Source organism: Oncorhynchus mykiss, chromosome 23, assembly GCF_013265735.2.
Source record: "Oncorhynchus mykiss isolate Arlee chromosome 23, USDA_OmykA_1.1, whole genome shotgun sequence".
Lineage (NCBI taxonomy): Eukaryota > Metazoa > Chordata > Actinopteri > Salmoniformes > Salmonidae > Oncorhynchus > Oncorhynchus mykiss.
The window spans coordinates 17,925,132-17,947,979 of record NC_048587.1 but is presented as its reverse complement, the minus strand read 5'-3'; the positions used below and the strand labels follow the sequence as shown (position 1 = coordinate 17,947,979).

Below are 22,848 nucleotides of genomic sequence, written 5' to 3'. Positions count from 1 at the left end.
GCCAGTGGAGCTCATCAGATCAAGGGCCTCATTAAGAGGGTGCACGGAGAGCTGCTTCAAAGATGCTCCGACCCCACTCAGCGAGCCTGATCCCAGGGCTGCCCTCTGTAGGAGGGGCCCCTCCACTGCTGCTGGCTCTCTACTCACTAAGATCAGACGTTGCTGCACTGGTTTCATAAGAGCCTTTGAATGATGGAGGCTGTATCATAGACCAGGCTTTTCAAAGGATATAGGTCACGGAGTGCTGAGGAAGAATCATATCCCAGTCTGTACAAAGGCCCTGTGGAGCAAGCCTTCAGATGGAATCTCTAGAAGTTAGATAGCCCGAGCACAAACGCAACTCGGAACAGCCGCACAGATTTTCTATTCTTTCTTTCCTACAGATATGATGATCCAGTCTGGGATTTAAGGTGTTGATCAGAATGTATTAGTCTGTGCAGACCCTAACTCATGCCAAAACATGAGTTATAATTCATTGTATAATTTGCATGGGATAAAGCAGTCCACCATCTTATTTGAGGATAACAAGGTTAGATAAGTTAACCTAAGATACATATTGGTACTCAAGACATATAGTAATAGCCATTGTTAAACTATACGTTAAGGCTCAATTTTATTTCAAGGAATGAAAATGCTCAGTCATGTATGGAGAGAAACAGCTTAGGAACTTCCTTCAAGATCGGTCAGATGGGCTGCACGAAAAATAGGTAGTCTTCATGAAGTGGAGCCAAGGCATTGTCCAAACCTCAAAGACACAGTGGAAGGTCTGAAAGACACAAATGCACTATTATAATTAATCACTCCAATGTTATTACTTTTAGCTATGATCCACTTGCCAGCCAAAATTAGTGCTGATATTCACCCAATTGCTATACATACAGCTTCAACATAATGTATCATATTTCTAAACTAAAAACGTACAATACCTGCTGCAACAAACCATCTGGTTGGAACTTGCAGTTGGCCAGGTCTGGGTCTTTGTGTCCGTTTTTGCGGCACACGGTCCGTGAGAGGTCTACTTCCAAAATGTATTCGAGTCCCTTTACAATCTGTAACAGAAAGCTACATTGAACTGAAGAAGTGTGTGCCTCCCTGGTGTAGTCTTAACTATACCAGGGCTGCCCAACCCTCTTCCTGGAGATCTACCGTCCTGTAGGTTCAGTCCAACCCTAATTTGGCATATCTGAGTCAGCTAGTTAAGGTCTGGTTGAGCAGCTAATTAGTAGAATCAGGTGTGTTAAATTAGGGTTGGACTGAAAACCCACAGGATGGTAGATCTCCAGGAAGATGGTTGGGCAGCCCTGAACTACACTGCTCAAAAATATAAAGGGAACACTAAAATAACATCCTAGATCTGAATGAATGAAATATTATTTTTAAATACTTTTTTCTTTACATAGTTGAATGTGCTGACAAAATCACACAAATTATCAATGGAAATAAAATGTATCAACCCATGTGGCCCCGGTCCACATCCTAACTTTATGGGAGATCCAATGATGCAAGGCCCCATGCCCCCAGATTATCACGGATATGGGCCAGGCTATGGGCCAATGGGTCCAGGTGGCCCCATGGATGGATACGGGCCAAGAGGCCCCATGGATGGGTATGGGCCAATGGGTCCAGGTGGACCTATGGATGGATGTTTTGATGGGCCACCGATGGATGGGCCAGGATTCGGGTATGGTCCAGGTATGCCCGGACCATATGATCCAATGATGGGCAATGTACCAGGACCAATGCCCCCCCCCAGTCATGGGCCCGCCAGTTATGCCCCCCCCAGATATTCCACCCCCTGGTATTCCTCCCCCAGGTATGCCGCCCATGGTCCCACCTCTGGTGGACAACTCTGGCTTTCCTCCACCCTGGCAAAGCGAGGTAATGTTAGCTAGACAACTTGTAGTGCTTTCTGCATATGGCAAATTCTCAATGTTATACTTGTAAAAAAAAAAATGTTTAAACTGTCTTGGTGTTATAATAACATGACATGGTTTGAATGTGCAATCTAGAACAATTAGTTTGTTCTTCATGATTAAAATATTTAAATAAAAAATCATCCCTAACATCAGGTCTGCCTCCTTTAGGTAAACCCTTATGTTGTTCCTCCGCCGTCGTGGGTAAGTGCCACTGTGTCTGTTCTGTCATCTCTATGATACACTGCTCAAAAAAATAAAGGGAACACAAAAATAACACCTCCTAGATCTGAATGAATGAAATATTCTTATTAAATACTTTTTTCTTGACATAGTTGAATGTGCTGACAACAAAATCACACACAAATTATCAATGGAAATCAAATTTATCAACCCATGGTGGTCTGGATTTGGAGTCACACTCAAAATTAAAGTGGAAAACCACACTACAGGCTGATCCAACTTTGATGTAATGTCCTTAAAACAAGTCAAAATGAGGCTCAGTAGTGTGTGGCCTCCACGTGCCTGTATGACCTCCCTACAACGCCTGGGCATGCTCCTGATGAGGTGGCGGATGGTCTCCTGAGGGATCTCCTCCCAGACCTGGACTAAAGCATCTGCCAACTCCTGGACAGTCTGTGGTGCAACGTGGCGTTGGTGGATGGAGCGAGACATGATGTCCCACATGTGCTCAATTGGATTCAGGTCTGGGGAACGGGCGGGCCAGTCCATAGCATCAATGCCTTCCTCTTGCAGGAACTGCTGACACACTCCAGCCACATGAGGTCTAGCATTGTCTTGCATTAGGAGGAACCCGGGGCCAACCGCACCAGCATATGGTCTCACAAGGGGTCTGAGGATCTCATCTCGGTACCTAATGGCAGTCAGGCTACCTCTGGCGAGCACATGGAGGGCTGTGCGGCCCCCCAAAGAAATGCCACCCCACACCATGACTCACACCAAACCGGTCATGCTGCAGACAGCAGAACGTTCTCCACGGCGTCTTCAGACTGTCACGTGCTCAGTGTGAACCTGCTTTCATCTGTGAAGAGCACAGGGCGCCAGTGGCGAATTTGCCAATCTTGGTGTTCTCTGGCAAATGCCAAACGTCCTGCATGGTGTTGGGCTGTAAGCACAACCCCCACCTGTGGACGTCGGGCCCTCATACCACCCTCATGGAGTCTGTTTCTGACCGTTTGAGCAGACATGCACATTTGTGGCCTGCTGGAGGTCATTTTGCAGGGCTCTGGCAATGCTCCTCCTTGCACAAAGGTGGAGGTAGCGGTCCTGCTGCTGGGTTGTTGCCCTCCTACGGCCTCCTCCACATCTCCTGATGTACTGGCCTGTCTCCTGGTAGCGCCTCCATGCTATGGACACCACGCTGACAGACACAGCAAACCACCTTGCCATAGCTCGCATTGATGTGCCATCCTGGATGAGCTGCACTACCTGAGCCACTTGTGTGGGTTGCAGACTCCGTCTCATGCTACCACTAGAGTGAAAGCACCGCCAGCATTCAAAAGTGACCAAAACATCAGCCAGGAAGCATAGGAACTGAGAAGTGGTCTGGTCACCACCTGCAGAACCACTCCTTTATTGGGGAGGTCTTGCTAATTGCCTATAATTTCCAACTGTTGTCTATTCCATTTGCACAACAGCATGTGACATTTATTGTCGATCAGTGTTGCTTCCTAAGTGGACAGTTTGATTTCACAGAAGTGTGATTGACTTGGAGTTACATTGTGTTGTTTAAGTGTTCCCTGTATTTTTCTGAGCAGTGCAGTTGGACTATACCAGCGAGGCATGAACTTCAATTCAACATAGCTTTCATCCTTATTTCAACGCATTCAATATACGACTACTTCAGTATAAAATGTCAGTCCTCCATACCTGTCTTTCGGCTTTTTCAATTGCAGATGGCTTGAAGAGAAAGGCATCATTGGTCTGATTGTTAAATGAATTGGTCCCATGAAGCGCCGCTTTTAGGACCCCCTTGTCATTTGTGTCGATCTTATATGGAGCGCCAGGCACTAACCTTTGGCAACTGACTGAAAAAAAAGAAGCTAATTCAACAAATTCACTAAATGTTTGCGACGTTATGTTTTAGGTTCGACAGGTCTTCCTATGAACACAGAATTAGGTCAGCTTACACAAGACTGTGCTACAACTGACAGTCAGAACTGTTGCCAAAAGGCAAGTGACAATATATTTCTCATACCGATTAAGTCAACCAACATGAGCAGAGAAACCTAACTCCCCACAAAGAAACTGAAATCAAGCCATAAGGGCCTAACGCTAACAGGATACAGCTGCATTATTTCACAACAGTAATCATTAACGGTCATGCACTGCTACTGATCAAAAGACAATTCATTATTCAACATTTTTGTAATTACAGACATTGTGTGGTTATGGTAAAGTAATTAGAATTGTTAAATTGTGGACAAAAATCCTCAATCCTAAGAAAACCTAGATAACGAACATGCCATACTACTTCTACTAAACACAGACAATTTCAACCTATTAAAATAAGATCTTACCAATTGAGCACAAGCCAGAGAAGAGCAGAAGCATGTAACTCAGCCCCATGCCTGTTAGAGATTTCTCAACACTGCTCTGTTTATTTGACTTCCTGTAAGGCAACACTTCCACCACATGTTGCAGACTAGTCAAACCTACCATGGGCCTACTTCCACAAGACAATCAATTAACTAACAGGTGCAGCCAATAGAGAAAACTGAACAAACTAGTTTGATCATTTCAATATCTTTTGATTGACATTCTCTCATCTTTTTGCAACAGAACATTATTTTCATTAATTGTGTTACATGGAAAGGTGGTGCTTTACTTATATTTAATCAGTACATAAAATAAAAGAACCACAACCAATTTTGAATTGGCCTTAAATTGGTTTAAAGCTCCCTTTGAACAGTCTTGTGTAATAGCATTTTTCCGATCTGATTGGTGAAAAGACCAATTAGTTGGCCTCCGGAGTGGCGCAGCAGTCAAACGCACTGCAATGCTTGAGGCGTCACTAGAGATGCGCAACCGCGAGACCCATGACGACGCACGGGTTAGGGGAGCGTTTTTGCCGGCCGGGATGTCCTTGTCCCATCGCGCTCTAGCGACTCCTGAGGCGGCCCGGGCGCATGCACGCTGCCACTTTGGCCAGATGTATGGTGTCCTCCGACACAGCTCATGGCTCTCGACCTTCGCCTCTCCCGATATCCAATTGGATATCACACAAAAAAAAGACCAATTAGTGAAAATAAAGAACAGAAGAACAGTGCTGCTTGTGTAAACGTAAAAGTGCTTTTTAAAATAATGTTGTCTGTGGAAAGTGGCAATACAAAGAAATAAAACATGAATAATAAAAAGGCGTCTAATCATCCACAAGAAACCAAAGTAGGCTTTGAGAAAACAGTAAAAGTGACGAAATTCATGACATCTAGAGTCATAAAACACTACTCTATGGGCTACTCATACTGTAGATATACTGTACATTGTTTGTAGTACCAATTACCACCAGCAGCTGGTAGACATAGCTCGCGTTTCCAAGAGCTTTGTCTGCATTGAATTGACAAAATAATGTCTTATTTTACACAAGGAGGTAAAAATCCAAATGTGAATTATTAATACATTTTGGGAAACGTCATGGAGTTGTAGAGATCTCAACTAGAGAACGTTGATGATTACACTGACTGGGGGAATCAGTTTAGGCCATGTCAGAGTGACCTGAATCGAGACATTTTTGGAAACTATACCCTGTGGATAAATCTTTGCATGGAAACTGAACATTTACTCTGTCTTCAGACTAACAACCCTGTTTTGAGAGACCAAACTGCACTCCTCAAAACATCTGACAAATTTTTATTTCACTTTTGTCATGTCTGTAAAGAAGTGCATTGCACTTTCAGTATGTAGAAGTAACATCAAGTTAATTATAATGCTCATCTCATAATCATTTACATTAACTGGTTTACAGGTCCCACATCCCATAAGTGGGATAAAGCCAGAAGTGGGAAACTGTACACATTTTGTAATGTCTGTCAAATTTGGTCTTCATTGGCTGTATCCTCATGGTCTCTTTATTCCCTGTCACATCACTTGACCATGAATTGTATTCTGGTTTTGACATCTAGCTGCATAAAAAAATCAGCTCTCTGAAAAAGGTCAGTAGACGTTCTACTTCACAGGAGAGAGATGGTAGTTCACTGATGCACTAAGGTTGAACCTCTGTCATCAAAGTCCCCACCCCCCACCCCCACCACCACCATCTGTCGTTGCTCACTCACTGACAGAGAACTTTATCTTATTTGTGTTTTTCCACAGCTTCCCCCCTCCAGGGAAAATCCTGTTTTTCACTCTTCATGTTGGCAGAAACTGGTCTTAGGATTTCAATGGCTTACTTAGTATCTCACAATGATAAGTCAATCAGAGACATGACATTTTCTCAAATTTGACCATGTAGTTTTGCTAGGCAATCCCTTTAAAAATGTTTTTAAATTGTTTCTTAGAATCCTGTACTAACTCTTAGATGGGACATCTGATGTCCACTGACTGCACTCACTTCCCTGACCAAAGAAATTATGACTTTCGGCAGATTTGTTCTTAATATATATAAAAAAGCATGAATTATCACTATGAGTTATGTGAGGTGCACTACATTGCCAAAAGTATGTGGACACACCTTCAAATTAGTGTATTTGGCTATTTCAGCCACACCTGTTGCTAACAGGTGTATAAAATCGAGCACACAGCCATGCAATTTCCATTGACAAACATTGGCAGTAGAATGGCCCGTACTGAAGAGCTCAGTGACATTCAACGTGGCACCGTCATAGGATGCTACCTTTCCAACAACTCAGTTCGTCAAATGTAAGCGCTGTTATTGAGAAGTGGAAACGTCTAGGAGCAACAATGGCAACAGCCGTTAAATGGTAGACCACACAAGCTCACAAAACGGGACCACCGAGTGCTGAAGCTCGTAGCGCGTAAAAATTAGCTGTCCTCAGTTGCAACACTCACTACCGAGTTCAAACTGCCTCTGGAATCAACAACAGCACAATAACTGTTCGTTGGGAGCTTCAAGAATTGGGTTTCCATGGCCGAGCAGCCTCACACAAGCCTAAGATCACCATGCATAATGCCAAGCGTTGACTGGAGTGGTGTAAAACTCGCCACCATTGGACTCTGGAGCAGTGGAAACGCGTTCTCTGGAGTGAGGAATCACGCTTCACCATCTGGCAGTCCGACGAACAAATCTGGATTTGGCGGATGCCAGGAGAATGCTACCTGCCGCAATGCATAGTGCCAACTGTAAAGTTTGGTGGAGGAGGAATAATGTTCTTGGGCTGTTTTTCATGGTTCGGGCTAGTTCCAGTGAAGGGAAATCTTAACGCTACAGCATACAATGACATTCTAGAATCTAGACAATTCTGTGTTTCCAACATTGTGGCAACATTTCAGGGAAGCCCCTTTCCTGTTTCAGCATGACAATGCCCCTGTGCACAAAGCAAGGTCCACATAGAAATGGTTTTTCGAGATCGGTGTGGAAGAACTTGACTTACCTGCACAGAGCCCTGACCTCAACCCCAGAGAACACCTTTGGGATGAATTGGAACGCCGACTGCGAGCCAGGCCTAATCGCCCACATATTTTTGGCCATGTAGTGTATGTCTCCAACATGAAATAGATTTTTGTCATTCAGATCTATAAAAAACAAGGTGAAAAACCATGATAGATATTGACTTTGAAATGTTTACTTTGATGTGTGATAGAATATACAGTCAGGTCCAGAAGTATTGGCACCCTTAATAAAGATGAGCCAAAAATACTGTATAAAATAAATAATACAAACACTGAGCTAATGTATACTGTATGCAAAAACATTTTTTTATTATATTATTTTATACTAATACGATTGCTCAGAGTAAGAGATTTAAAAAAAATCAAGTAATCATCTCTTTTCCCCAAAAGATAGGGGTCAAAATTATTTGTGTCCCTGTTTCCAATACCTTTCAATACCTCACCTTGCGAAAATAACAGCACTGAGCCTTTCAAATAATTATTTATGAGATTGGAGAACACATTTGGAGGGATCTTAGACCATTACTACGTACAGAATCCTTCCAGATTCTTGATATCCTTCGTCTGCGCTTATGGACTGCCTTCTTCAATTCAAACCACAGGTTTTTAATGGGGTTCAAGTCCGGGGAATGAGATGACCATTGCTAAATGTTGATTTTATGGTAAATTAACCATTTCTTTGTAGATTTTGATGTGTGCTTTGGGTTATTGTCTTGCTGGAAGATCCACTTGCGGCCTAGTTTCAGCCTCCTTGCAGAGGCAACCAGTTTATGGGCTAGAATGGTCTGTTACTGGGTAAAGTTGATGATGCTGTCAGCCTTAAAAACTGCTACAGTAACATGATGCAAATGGGTTTGTCAAGTATACTGTATTGATTTGTGGGCCTTTTAGAGGCCAATCTTGTTGCAAGAGGTAAGCAATCAAATAGACTGAGTGGTTCCTGCCATTTTGATGGAGTGCTCTAAATTTATCTCAGCCCAACAATGTGAGCATTCGTTCGGAGCTCATGTTGCTCTTGCAGGAGGATTCCGTTTGAAAGGGAGAGGTTGTTTTTACATCTCAAAGTGTCTGTTGTTTAATTATTACATGATTTCCTCGGTAGCCAGAGAGCCATGTGCAGCTTGAGGATGTACATTTCTAGGTACCACTTTATATTTAGCTCCCTTCATAAAACGTTTCTAAATAGTTTGTAAAGAGTTTACTTGCCATTTCTTAATCATTGTTCCTATGTTTGTAAACGTCAATAAGCAATCTTTACATATTTCCGCATTTATGAACACTATTTTAAATCATTTTTTATTTAAATTGTATGATTTATAAGATAATGAATAAGGTGTTTGATCATAGTAGGTTCACAATTTGTGTAAATGATAAATTAATAATAATGTATTACTAATGTACTTACAAACCAGTGATAAAGGAGTTATTGTCAACTCATAAGATTATTTATAAGGCATTTGTTAATGGTTGATTAATGGTTATGTTATATGCATATTTATCAATATATTTATATATGCCATGAATGGGATATTTAATACTTGTTAATGAGTGCATTTGTAAATGTGAGTAAATGCACATACTAATACATCAGTTGATGATTAATGTAGCACCTTATTAACCATTTACTGATTATTTTTAAGAAATATGGCCTTGTGTCTTGTCATTCTGTTACCAAAAACCCACATATCTTTAAGATATTTTCTTATTTCACAGAAGTAATAGTAAAGGTAGACCTACCAGTTAGTTATAGTGTTTTAACTGAGAATAATTTAGTTGTTTCTGAATTATTAAGTGGTTAAAATTCAGAATTCTGTTGCCAAATTGGTAACAGAATGACTGCAATTGAATTGGCTACAATGGAGAATCATAGTAGTGACAAGCCACAGTTGGGTCACCTGCTACTGTCCTCATCTTCTACTGGCATACTGTTATGTTCAGCTCATAACTGTTTTCTTTCTGTTTCTGTCGTCTGGTGGTCAATGGGAAAACCATTTGGACAACCCCTAACTCTCTCACTCCCTCGCTCTGCCTTCTCTATATCTAGTTAATGTTACCTCTCCCAGCTCATGGGTATTACTGACACATACCCATAAGACCCTCTCTTTCCATTTACTGTAACCAGCATCCTTACCCCTGAGCCCCGACCGACACCGGACATCCATGAACGTTGAAAACTAGTTGAAATTCAGTCTGCCCTGGCCTTGATTTTCAAAGTACATGGGCATAGTTTTTGGGTCCGGTCCGGACCGGCCATGATTTGATGAGAAGGCCTCTCTCCCCCTTGTTGCGAGGATTGCAAGGGGGAGCTCAGGCTTGTTCTTTCTAACTCTGCCAACCATGGTGATCTTCCTCTTCAGGAGCTGCTGGCTGAGTTTTTTAAGAGGTGAAGAAAATGTGCCCCCTAAGTCCATCTGTCACATCAAGCACAACCCGCATCCCCTAGTTCTTCTCCGGGCCTCCACTGGTCAGCTTCGCTGTGTAGACTTGCATCTTCCAAGTGTAGCTGGATTGTGTGTCACAGCCACCCATATCTTGATGCCACACTTTGCTGGCTTGCTGGGCATATACTGCCGGAAAGGACAGCAACCTTTTGACAAAAGAGATTACTGTCAGTAATTAGTATCAGTGTCACAGAAAACAATCACATAAATCAATGATATTACAGCAATAGATAATAAAATTAACAGTGAAAATCACTTACATTACAGATATGAAAATAAAAATGTACCTCTGAATGGAACTAGTGGCTCATCCACTGTTACTTCAGGCTCAGGGTTGTAGAGGTACAGTGCCTTGCGAAAGTATTCGGCCCCCTTGATCTTGAACATTTCAGGCTTCAAACATAAAGATATAAAACTGTATTTTTTTGTGAAGAATCAACAACAAGTGGGACACAATCATGAAGTGGAACGACATTTATTGGATATTTCAAACTTTTTTAACAAATCAAAAACTGAAAAATTGGGCGTGCAAAATTATTCAGCCCCCTTAAGTTAATACTATGTAGCGCCACCTTTTGCTGTGATTACAGCTGTAAGTCACTTGGGGTATGTCTCTATCAGTTTTGCACATCGAGAAACTGACATTTTTTCCCATTCCTCCTTGCAAAACAGCTCGAGCTCAGTGAGGTTGGATGGAGAGCATTTGTGAACAGCAGTTTTCAGTTCTTTCCACAGATTCTCGATTGGATTCAGGTCTGGACTTTGACTTGGCCATTCTAACACCTGGATATGTTTATTTTTGAACCATTCCATTGTAGATTTTGCTTTATGTTTTGGATCATTGTCTTGTTGGAAGACAAATCTCCGTCCCAGTCTCAGGTCTTTTGCAGACTCCATCAGGTTTTCTTCCAGAATGGTCCTGTATTTGGCTCCATCCATCTTCCCATCAATTTTAACCATTTTCCCTGTCCCTGCTGAAGAAAAGCAGGCCCAAACCATGATGCTGCCACCACCATGTTTGACAGTGGGGATGGTGTGTTCAGCTGTGTTGCTTTTACGCCAAACATAACGTTTTGCATTGTTGCCAAAAAGTTCAATTTTGGTTTCATCTGACCAGAGCACCTTCTTCCACATGTTTGGTGTGTCTCCCAGATGGCTTGTGGCAAACTTTAAACGACACTTTTTATGGATATCTTTAAGAAATGGCTTTCTTCTTGCCACTCTTCCATAAAGGCCAGATTTGTGCAATATACGACTGATTGTTGTCCAATGGACAGAGTCTCCCACCTCAGCTGTAGATCTCTGCAGTTCATACAGAGTGATCATGGGCCTCTTGGCTGCATCTCTGATCAGTCTTCTCCTTATATGAGCTGAAAGTTTAGAGGGACGGTCAGGTCTTGGTAGATTTGCAGTGGTCTGATACTCCTTCCATTTCAATATTATCGCTTGCACAGTGCTCCTTGGGATGTTTAAAGCTTGGGAAATATTTTTGTATCCAAATCCGGCTTTAAACTTCTTCATAAACAGTATCTCGGACCTGCCTGGTGTGTTCCTTGTTCTTCATGATGCTCTCTGCGCTTTTAACGGACCTCTGAGACTATCACAGTGCAGGTGCATTTATACGGAGACTTGATTACACACAGGTGGATTGTATTTATCATCATTAGTCATTTAGGTCAACATTGGATCATTCAGAGATCCTCACTGAACTTCTGGAGAGAGTTTGCTGCACTGAAAGTAAAGGGGCTGAATAATTTTGCACGCCCAATTTTTCAGTTTTTGATTTGTTAAAAAAGTTTGAAATATCCAATAAATGTCGTTCCACTTCATGATTGTGTCCCACTTGTTGTTGATTCTTCACAAAAAAATACAGTTTTATATCTTTATGTTTGAAGCCTGAAATGTGGCAAAAGGTCGCAAAGTTCAAGGGAGCCGAATACTTTTGCAAGGCACTGTATATCAGACGCTCCATCTACTTCTCCCAGACCTCTCTTATGGCCGCCAGTTTGTCTCTCACACGTCTTGACTCACGGTTATCAAATTGTAGCATTCTTGAGAAAAAGTGAAAGACTTTCAGTGGCATCGTGTCACGGAAAATCGCCCTTCCACTCTCTGCATCCCAGAGACGACACGTAGCCTCGCCTCGGTACTTATACACACCCGCTAAGATTAGCAGCCCTATGTAGGCACACAGGTCACTCTACTCATAGGTCTGATTTTATAACTGCCAGGTGAAAAATGACCCTAAGACAATCTTTGTACCCTGGTGGTGTATAGCTTTCATGGAAATATGAACAAAGGCGATGTTTCACTTTTTCTAATGTTGGCGTCACTCTAGGAAAAGACATCACATTTCAAGTTGAAAAAATATAATTTAGGTGGTTTTATCCAAGGGTTAAAATTCAATATTTGTGCACAATTTCTACTTAAATTATTAAAGGGACGCAAAAGGCACTCATTTCGTGGAATGACCCTTCTCTTGAGCATATCAAGTGGATGGGGATGTAACTGTATGTAGTTTTATTTGGTTTGTGTACTCTATTGTCTATCCTTGGTGTGAACGTCTCCAGTTACTTTACATATGTTGAATTACATAACCTAATTGCAAGGGCTTTATCAACCCTTCAGTGGTGAAATTTTTACTTTCAAAGTGTGTTGTATGATGACCCACAACATGTCATCCATCATACAGTGCTAAATGGCAACTATCTGGCTGACTATTATAAAATAATAAAGTGTGTTTGTGGTTTTCCAGCTAGATATGAGCATTACACAATACAGCTAGTCATCCAGTCTGTAGGCGTGTAATGCATGTAGTTATGAATTGTCTCTCGCTCCCATCCTGCTTTTCCAAGGACATCTGTCCACAGGTATAATGTGATGTTCAGAGATAAGGGGATGCTCTCTAAGTTACATTTATTCAGTCACTTCCAGTCATTTGACATGCCCGGTGGTAGAAACTCATGCAGGCACAAATCAAAACAAGGCTTTAGCCCAACTAATGTTATGTATGTACCCATTAAAACAGGTAGCATCTGTCACTCTTGGCCCTGTCTTTGCTTTGCCTTGCAATACGACAGCTTGGAGGAGGCGAGGAAGACATACAAATCCCTGTATTTTTTGCCGTCTTTCGTGGATATGTATTTTATATAATGAGTTCTTGCCACATCTTCACAACTTTTAAAAGTAGAAATAGCAGAGGCATGTTTCTCAACAATTTAAACCAGGTCATGTCATTATTCTGTTAAACTGAATGTAACCTAGCAACAGCTCCCAAAGTGGATGCATTTTTATTCCCCAGTCTAGGTCCTCCAAACTCAAACCTGTTCATCACCACATCACCAATGACAGCAGTGCTGTGTGATTGTTAACTGCATACTAATTTAAATCAGATTTAGTTCAATATAAACCTATACAATATGTAATGTATGCAAAGAGGGAAGGATGAAAAGCAAGAGCGGTCTTAACCGAAGTGGACTCATAGTCGTACATACAGTCGATCAAGTGAAAACAGGTAAGGTATATAGAGGCATTAGTGCAGACTGATTGAGAATGGAATGCTCTTCCAGTAGACTGAGGCTGGTGACAGATGACTGCCAGGCATGGATCATTGCAACCGGTTTAGGGAACAGAGCTGAAAAAGAATGACATTTTTCGAGGAACAGAATCAGAACTGGGAACGAAAGTGATCTATACTGTTCCAGAAAATAACTGTTCTTTTAAAAGCTTGGGAACTGGTAAATAATGCTCTTTTACATTCTGGGCATTTTTTCCCCATGTAAACAACTAGCTATATCCTGCCTGCTCCAAGGCATGTTGCTCTATCCACACTGATTGGTGAAGTAATTTAATGTCGAGCTAAATGTTTTAAAAAATCTATACTAAACAAAAATATAAATGCAACATGCAACAATTACAAATATTTTACTGAGTTCCAGTTCATTTAAGGAAGTCAGTCAATTGAAATAAATTCATTAGGTCCAATCTATGGATTTCACATGACTGGGATTACAGATATGCATCTGTTGGTCACAGATACTGTCGCTTAAAAAAGGTAGGGGGCATGGATCAGAAAACCAGTCATTTGCTGGTGTGACTACCATTTGCCACATGCGTCGCGACACATCTCCTTTGCATAGATTTCATTGTGGCCTGTGGAATGTGGTTCCACTCCTCTTCAATGGCTGTGCAAAGTTGCTGGATATTGGCAGGAACTGGAACATGCTGTCGTTCAGCATGATGACATTTTCAGTTTCCAGGAATTGTTTACAGATCCTTGCGACATGAGGCCATGCATTATGATGTTGAAACATGAGCTGATGGCGGGGGATGAATGGCACGACAATTTAACCTTTATTTAACTTGGCAAGTCAGTTAAGAACAGATTTTTACAATGACGGCCTACGTCGGCCAAACCCTAACCCGAACCGCACTGGGCCAATTGTGCGCTGCCCAATGGGAGTCCTAATCATGGCTGGTTGTGATACAGCCTGGGATCGAACCAGAGTCTGTAGTGACGCCTCTAGCACCGAGATGCAGTGCCTTAGGCCGCTTTGCCACTCTGGAGCCCTAATGGGCTCAGGATCTGGTCACGGTATCTCAGTGCATTCATAGTGCCATCAATAAAATGCAATTGTGTTTGTTGTCCATAGTTTATGGCTGCCCATAGCATAACCCCACCGCCACCATGGGGCACTTTGTTCACAACATTGACATCACCATACCTCTCACCCACACAATGCCATTCACCCGGTCTGCGGTTGTGAGGCCAGTTGGACGAACTGCCAAATTCTCTAAAACGAGGTTGGAGGCGGCGTATGGAAGGGAAATTAACATAAAATGATCTGGCAACAGCTCTGGTGGACATTCCTGCAGTCAGCATGTCAATTGCACACTTCCTCAAAACTTGAGACATCTCTGGCATTGTGTTGTGTGACAAAACTGCTCATTTTAAAGTGGCCTTTAGTGTCCCAAGTACAAGATGCACCTGTGTAATGATCCTGCTGTTTAATCAGCTTCTTAATATGTGACACCTGTCAGGTGGATGGATTATCTTGGCATAGGATAAATGCTCACTAACAGGGATGTAAAGTAATTTGTGAACAAAATTTGACAAAAACAAGTTTTTTTGTGCGTATGGAATATTTCAGGGATCTTTGATTTCAACTCATGAATCATGGGACCAACACTTTACATGTTGCGTTTATGTTTTTGTGAATTTCAGAGGTTTCACAAGGAACTGAAAGGAACAATATGAACCGTTACTTTTTTTGGAGTTCGAACCGATTCAGAACTTTATTTTGCTGTTCAGAACAGTGAAATGGAACGAAAAAAAATGATGGTTCTGTTCGGAACAAAACAATTGGAAAATAATTTAGGTTCCAACTGCTGAGGCTCAATTCTCCCTCCCCTGTAGCCTCTCTTAGAGAACACAGACAAGTTACACCCCAAAACATCTTCTCACAGCCATGGCCAGTACACGTAGTTAAAGCAGCGTTTTGAAAATGTTTTATTGGCTTTGATACTCTGATTGGTTAGAAATGATCCAATCGCTGATGACTTTGTTTTGCGGTGACATCCTTTTGACGCCACCACAAATTACTTCAACGATGGCAGTCTCAGACTGTAGTATGTAGCGAACATAGAGCAAGCGGAATAATTCAGTTTGAGTCGTCAAGCTAATCCTGACATGACTCTGACATCAATGATTTGGACCTAATGGGCATCAGTTTGGACTTTGTACCCTGCTGCTATGAATGGGAAGATATCCTGAAAATATATCCACTCCATACCCTGATGGTCAGGGTACACGGGTCATGCTTTAATTGTTCAGTAGCTTCAGCGTAGTGTGAACAAATAGGCTACTGCTTCACATGTTATTCGAATGCTGTGGATGTAATTTTAGACATTGACTTCATTGTTATTCACCATAGCTTTGAGTAATGCATGCATGTCACCCCATACATACAGGAAAGTGCATAAGCCACTGTCTGGGTTGCATCACCACCATAAGAAGCACTCTAAACTCTGTAACCCATGGCTCTGCCTTTGGCATACATACTTGTTTACTTTACTAAATGGCAGAACTATGTCCAGCAAACACAGTTGTTAGAAGCTTGAGATTTTAAAAGTATTACTGAGAGTTGAATTATTTGAATGCTAGGGATTAAAATTGCACATTTGGATTTAATTGTATGATTGTACTTCATTTTCTAAAACTTTTCTGTATTTTCCACTTCTTCCTCTTCTCTTAAATGGGGCAGCTGTAATCTGGGATATGGATTTGCTGTCACCTGACTTCACTGATACAGAACATCACTTCCTGGTCTTGACTGCTTCCTCTTGCTTGCTTGATGGATGGCTGCCATTCCATGCACAAAGACGACTTCCTCAAAAACAAATAGATATGCAACACACTAACTGCATTACCACTGCTCAATTAAGTTATCTGGCTTTTTAGAGGGCACTTTCATTAAATGCTCTTATAGAAGAACCATGTCTCTGTATTGTATAGCGTCTCCTGTGGGACAGCTGACAGTGTTGTTTGTATAGAGTATAAATTGCTAATTTATTATTGCTGTATATAGCTTTTCCACCAGGAGCTCAAAATGCTTCACATTGTATGGGAAAACTCACCTCATCCACTATCAATGTGTAGCACCCTCGAGAGTGATGCCTGTGCAGGCATTTCTGTCCCAGAGCTCATCATCACACATCAGCTATCACAGTGGAGAGGTGAGGAGCGACAAATGCCAATTAATCAGGGGATGATTAGGTGGCCATGATATGAGGGCTAGATTGGGAATGTAGCCAGGACACTTGCAATAAGTGCAATAGATCCCAAGTGTTTGGGATCTATAGTCAAGAGGACCTCGGTTTAACATGTCATCCCAAATGACAGGACCAGCGAAAATGATGACGTCAATGTGTCGGACGCAGTAATAGCAACACAGTGGTTTAATGAAGGAAGGGGGTGTCTGCTTAGCCCATTCATAGATGCTAACTAACTTTAGAACCTATTGATAAAGGTATCTTCTTCATCGCTTGCGGTTTTGGACACATAAGGATCTGTCATATAAGGATCACATCTGTCATATCAGCGAGAATACATTTTCAAAAAAACAAAAGGTTCAATTACTACACACCGTCATAGGATTAGTGTTCCCACACTGTCACATCTCCATGTTACAGCGCTTGTTTACAGAAGACAGACAAAAAACAGAGGCGATCCCCTGTGCTAATTAGCTATCTAGCGTGCTCAGTACACCGATGAGTCAGCATAACTGGGGAGGAAGTGTAGTTCGTCAACTGGAGACACACACAGCATATGGATGCAAATCTCCTACAGTAATTGTATATGTTTTATTTGAAATATCATGTTTTGCTGATATTAAAGCCATGTTTCGAAAACGTATCTTAAGCGATGATTATTGACGTTAGTAAACGGTAAAACACCGTGTCAGGATTGTAGTTCACATGGAGCCAAGCGTGGGTGAAGCTAACCACTCTGAACTCTAGGGAGAAAGCAGAATTCTGCCTGGAGTTTGAGAGAGCTAGTGTCTGCTCTGCTGTGGTGTGATTGGAGCAGTGAGAAGCAGGGCCCACATATCGAGCCTCAGGAGGCATAGACAGCATTTGCATAGCAATTAAAACTCCATTGCTGGGTGATTTCCATTTGACTGCATTACATTTCCCTTTTAAAGGTTGATTTATTATACAGTACTCTCTACGTTAATGAGCCTTCCTCTTCCCACCTCTTTCTCCTTCCGTTTTGTTTTCTGCTTCATCCCTCCATCTGAAGTCCATTTGGTTTGTGGTTGCTCCTGCCTGGTCTCTCCTCAGACTCCAGTGGCTAATGGCAGTGGTTATCAGCAGAGCGCTACTGTTGTCTCCCTCTTAACCAGATGACATTGTCTGCATCACTGATCAGAAATCCTCATTATTGTGTCTGAAGTTTCCGTTTAACCTGTGGTCGGTTGCATTCATATTGCTGATTCATTTAATAATCAAATACAGTACATTATAATGTAATCCAAACATCCAAGTGAAATTATTGCATCAGTACACACAAGTAACTGCATTTCCACCAAAGAGTTTTCATTCAGGCATTGTTCAGACTCTCACTAAAGGGTCAAGCCAGAATTGCAGAATACAGTACGTAGCTACAACAATGGTGTGGTATGCTGAGTGTCTCAAGCATGGTCTCCGCTGTGCAGACATGCCTGACTAGACCCATACCCCCTCCCTAAAGGCAGGGCTTGATCAAAAGCATTTGGGTCTGCTGCTCTGATCCTCAGTGAGGCAGGGCCGTGGTTGCCTTCTTCCTTTCTCTCGGCGTACAGTATGACGGAACCGCCCAGAAGAGCTTGGCGTCTGTGATCTCACAGGAACTCTCTACGGCATAAGCGGGGAACACAACAGTGGAGGAGAGAAAGTAACGCTCTGTGTATGTGAGGTGACCCAACTCTGATTGTTCATTTCAGGCTAACATCTGATTAGCCACAGTGCCTGTATTGTTCATGAGATAATATGACACTAGCCATGATGACCCAGTTGGAACACAAGTGTCCGATTCTGTATCAGAGTACACAACAACCTCCTGTTGACTTGCCTTGCTCCCCGACCACTTCTCACAACTACTGGCCCATCTAGAGAGTTGTTGGCCTCGGAGAAGACTGGATGAACAAATCATTCAAAGATGAGAGAAGTGGGTTGAGTCATCACTGCTCCGTGCCACAGCAGTGGGCTCTTGTACATTGATGCACCACTTGCACATTCATTAACATTTGCAGCTGTCATGGAAACCCGCGAGCGAACCCTTTAGAATTAATTGAAAAGGGTAAAGCCAGGACCTTTTTCTTTGCTACTTATGCTGTATTATGAATAGCTTAATCTCAGCAATCTTTAATTGACCCATATGATGATTATATTGAATTTTGGGTGAAGCATCTGAGTGGAGGGTTGAGATGCACACCTGGCTCAGTATCATATAGATAATGTATTTATTTGTGCAATTATTTATGTGTTGTCCTTTGCAGGTAGTTATGCACAATATAACTGTGTGTGTGTGTGTGTGTGTGTGTGTGTGTGTGTGTGTGTGTGTGTGTGTGTGTGTGTGTGTGTGTGTGTGTATACATTCGTGCCCATTATTCATACCTTATTCATGTGGCAGATATTCAATGTGACTCTAAAATGGATCTTAGGGACAATATGTCTATTTCATCATAATTAACCCTTTAGCTCAAGGGAGAGGATGCACACATTACAGATCTAGGTTGACGTTTCTTCTTAATTAACGGCAGCCCAAACCACAGTGTTGCATCAATGGAAAAGAACTCAGACCTCCCGTAATGTAATGTACATTATTAGGGGCAGTGTATAATGATAAACACTATACATTTCCAGTTACCCACAGCATTAGTTCTCATTTGCATACATTTTTCATGACAAAATATTATAATGTATAATTAATTTAAAAAATAATCCCCTTTCTCATCCTTTCCTTGCCTTATTCCTTCTTGAACATAAACAGGTGTAAATGTGACCTACCAGCTCGATTCGGTCTTATGTTACAAAATTTGAAATTTTATTTTTTACATTGGATAAAAGTAAAGACTCAGAGATAGAAAATGGTATATCATACACTACAGTTGAGGAACAATGGGAAAGTAATTCAGGTAATTCAGTAATTCTGGTTTGAAAGTTGATAAACGTGTAACCTCACTTTGAGAAAATGGTCCTTGAATATTTTGGTGAACCAACTGGAGAGCGCTTCTTTGTCTACACCCATTCAGCATCGTTCACACCCTCTTAAGCCTTAGCCCCACCCATCTTTTTAAGGATTCACATGTGAGGCCATGTAATGTACTAACCAACCAAAGATTTCAAGACTAAAGGTTGGTTTATACTACATCTACAGACAGTTGTTGCAGTGACACCATGAACATTCTATTGTCATCCGACATCAAACTTGTCATTATGAAAAAGTATAAACACAAAAACTACAGGCTGCATGACATCAGCCTGGTGTTTCAAAATATCATAACTAGTGTATTTTAACACCAATAAACCCACCTGTTTAAAAATGAAATGAGTATATGTCAATCTATCAAACCAGGCTACTAAAATAAACTTTCTAAACAAAGTTTTGGTTAGTTTCTAGCTTGTTAACTAACTAGCTAATGTTAAGTTAACTGGCTAGCCAGTTCAAATAATTATCATATAGCTGACAACGTCTTCACTTTAGCTAATTTGTTTTCATTATTACAGGAAAATAAACTCACAACAAAATCATTATTTACAAATGAATGTCGAGCCAATTACAGAAAATAGCTTACGGTTGTGAGTGTGACGAAATAAAAGCAGGGCATTCTACCGGATAATTTTTTCACTTGGACATTGTCTCATTGGCCTAACGTTATATCCTAATTTGACTTTGGTGCAGGTCATGTTCTTCACATTACCGTCTCTAGTAAACACATACTATGATTTCATTTGATAAACTTTATTTGTCACATGCACAGGATACAGACGGTGTAGTGAAATAGTTACTTGCATAGTGGAGTCTTTTGTTTAGACATGTAGCTAGCTAGCTAAACAATGAACCATAATCTCAACTCATAACATTACTACCCTGCATGAAACTGCAGGTAGCTAACCAACCAGGTTCAATGTTAGCTAGCTAGCTAACATTAGGCTATAACTAGCAATGTAAATGGCTCTGAGAAACAATTAATATTACTACACAGATCATACACGTAATGTAACGTTAGCTAGCAAGCCAGCAAGCTAACTTTAGCTAGCTAGCTAACAGTAAGTTTGAACTTTAAATGAAAACGACTTTGACAAAATTAGGAACGTATAATATCTGAAAATGTAGCTAGCTAGACTATCTTACCCGTATACATGGATGGACGCATCTCCCTCTCTGTCACGGGTGCCATGGTTGCTCTTAGTTTGAAGATGTTATCCGGAGACAAGTGTTTTTTACAACAGCGTTCTGTGTTCTCTTTTCGACTCCCTCTGCATATTTGCATTTAAACGTGAGATTTTTCTCCATCTCCTTAGCTATCATACTCTTAATTGCACCAGGCATTCCACTGGTTTCAAAACTGGGTCTTCCAGAAAGTGGAGAGCAACACTTTTGTAGTTCTACTATGTGATATATTTCAAAAAAGCAGCATTACAAAGGAAATTACATACACGTACTGACCAGCTCATGTTATAGACAGAAGCGTGCTACAAACTCATCTCTCTGCTTGTTCAGCCTTTATCTCAGCCAATCATGGCTAATGGAAAGGTTCCTGTCTTTTTCGGTGGCTAAACCAACTATTCGTATTTACAGATGGCATACAAGTTTGTTAATAAGGCACGTGAAAGTTCACATGTTCCAAAAGGGATTTCTGCCCAAAAACGATATATATATATTTTTTTAAGTTTATGTTCAAATGGCTCTCCTGTGAAGTAGTGATGCGCGACATACACCTAGTTTCATAAAACGAGTCACAAATGTCAAACTGCTGCAAAAGCTAATGTAAACCTGTCTGTCCCTCTGTGTCTTCTCCTCAACAGAGCCCAGCCAGGCCAAGTTTTTCTGTGGAAGAAAACTCAATCACTGTTCATTTACAATTAATGAGCCTTGGGAGAAAAACAGCTGCTGTCATTCATCGACTAGATTCCTCCTCGCCACAAGAACCACACCATGTGATGAATGGTAGCAACTTCTCATTTCATTCACTTTTTGTTGCTGGTTGAGACCAGCAATGATATGTATTGTAGCTAGTGCTACCATACATCTTTTGTCTAACCTATCAAATCTCTGGAGCCGAACACTGTATTTGACTCAATGATTGACATTGAGAGTTAAGTGTCAAATGGGGGTGTTGTGCGAATCAACATTTGAATTAAAACATATCTCCTTTTAGATCTTACCCTGCCAACTCTGCCTCAAAGTGCAGTCTTACAGTACACAACCATAATCAATGCCCTTCACATGTTTTAGAGGATACGACAATGCAGATATGAATAGACTGTGCAATCATCATCTCTGCTTTTCAAATCAGATGTCCTGCTAGTTAACAAAAACATTGTTGAAGCCACTGTGCATTAAGCTAATTACCCATCTTCCCCCACTCCCTCAGTCCCCCGCTCTCCAACCCTCCACCATTTCACCCCTTATTAGATAGGGTTGTGGGCTGCTCTTAGCACACAGATGTTAGCAGCAGACGTTTATCCCTATTGGCAGCTCTTTGCCTTGGAGTTGCTTGTTAGTTTTCTGGTGATAAGGGGCCCTCTGTTTAACAATGAGAGCTCTAATGCATTGTTCCAGTGCTGTCAATACATGTTAAAGGTCAGTGTACGGTCGAGTCCAATACTTTGATGGCCAAATGCAAAAGAGTGTCTCATCTGCTTCTTTATCGTATCGTAACACATGTTGGAGGTCTAGACAATACCGATATTGGAATAGGCTATTGATTTCCATGGTTATTGTTGCAATCCAATTTCCCCGTGCCTTCTAAAAAAGGGTATCTTAACCATTCCGGGTCTATAGCCATAAACGCTATAGGTGGTAGGTGTCTTCTTTATCATCAATCCTCCTTGCATTTACAGAATGGCTGTTGTTATTGCCTCTGCTGGGTTTCCAGCCCCTGTGACTCAACCAGAGCCTGATAGCCTATTGGTATTATTTTTATGGTTACGTATTATACTTCTCTATTGTCTTTCTCTCTGCGTTGTTGGGGCGGGCCATGTAAGTAAGCATTTCACTGTTAGTCTACAATCTGTTGTTTAGGAAGCATGTGACGAATACAATTTGTTTTGAGTACAATAGGCCTTAACCACTGAGTCTCTCTCATGTCACATATAGATATGATACAACTATAGCCCCCCCCCCCCCCCCCCCCTGA

General features: G+C 41.5%; 1 protein-coding gene across 3 annotated transcripts; it reads right to left on the bottom strand.

Moving 5' to 3' along the window:
• Positions 1-571: 571 nt before the first annotated feature.
• Positions 572-4,643, bottom strand: LOC110502370 (cystatin-F). Of its 3 annotated transcripts, none has more exons than XM_021580339.2 (4): positions 4,454-4,643; positions 3,804-3,961; positions 927-1,049; positions 572-766 (listed from the first exon to the last, which is right to left on the bottom strand). In XM_021580339.2, exons 1-4 carry the CDS (start codon positions 4,593-4,595, stop codon positions 674-676), a joined length of 516 nt encoding a protein of 171 aa, XP_021436014.2. In that variant the 5' UTR covers positions 4,596-4,643; the 3' UTR covers positions 572-673. The 3 variants fall into 3 exon arrangements, with proteins under 3 accessions (XP_021436014.2, XP_021436013.2, XP_036815893.1); XM_021580338.2 differs by having other exon boundaries at positions 3,804-3,976; positions 4,454-4,621; XM_036959998.1 differs by having other exon boundaries at positions 592-766; positions 941-1,049.
• Between the last annotated feature and the right edge of the window lie 18,205 nt (positions 4,644-22,848).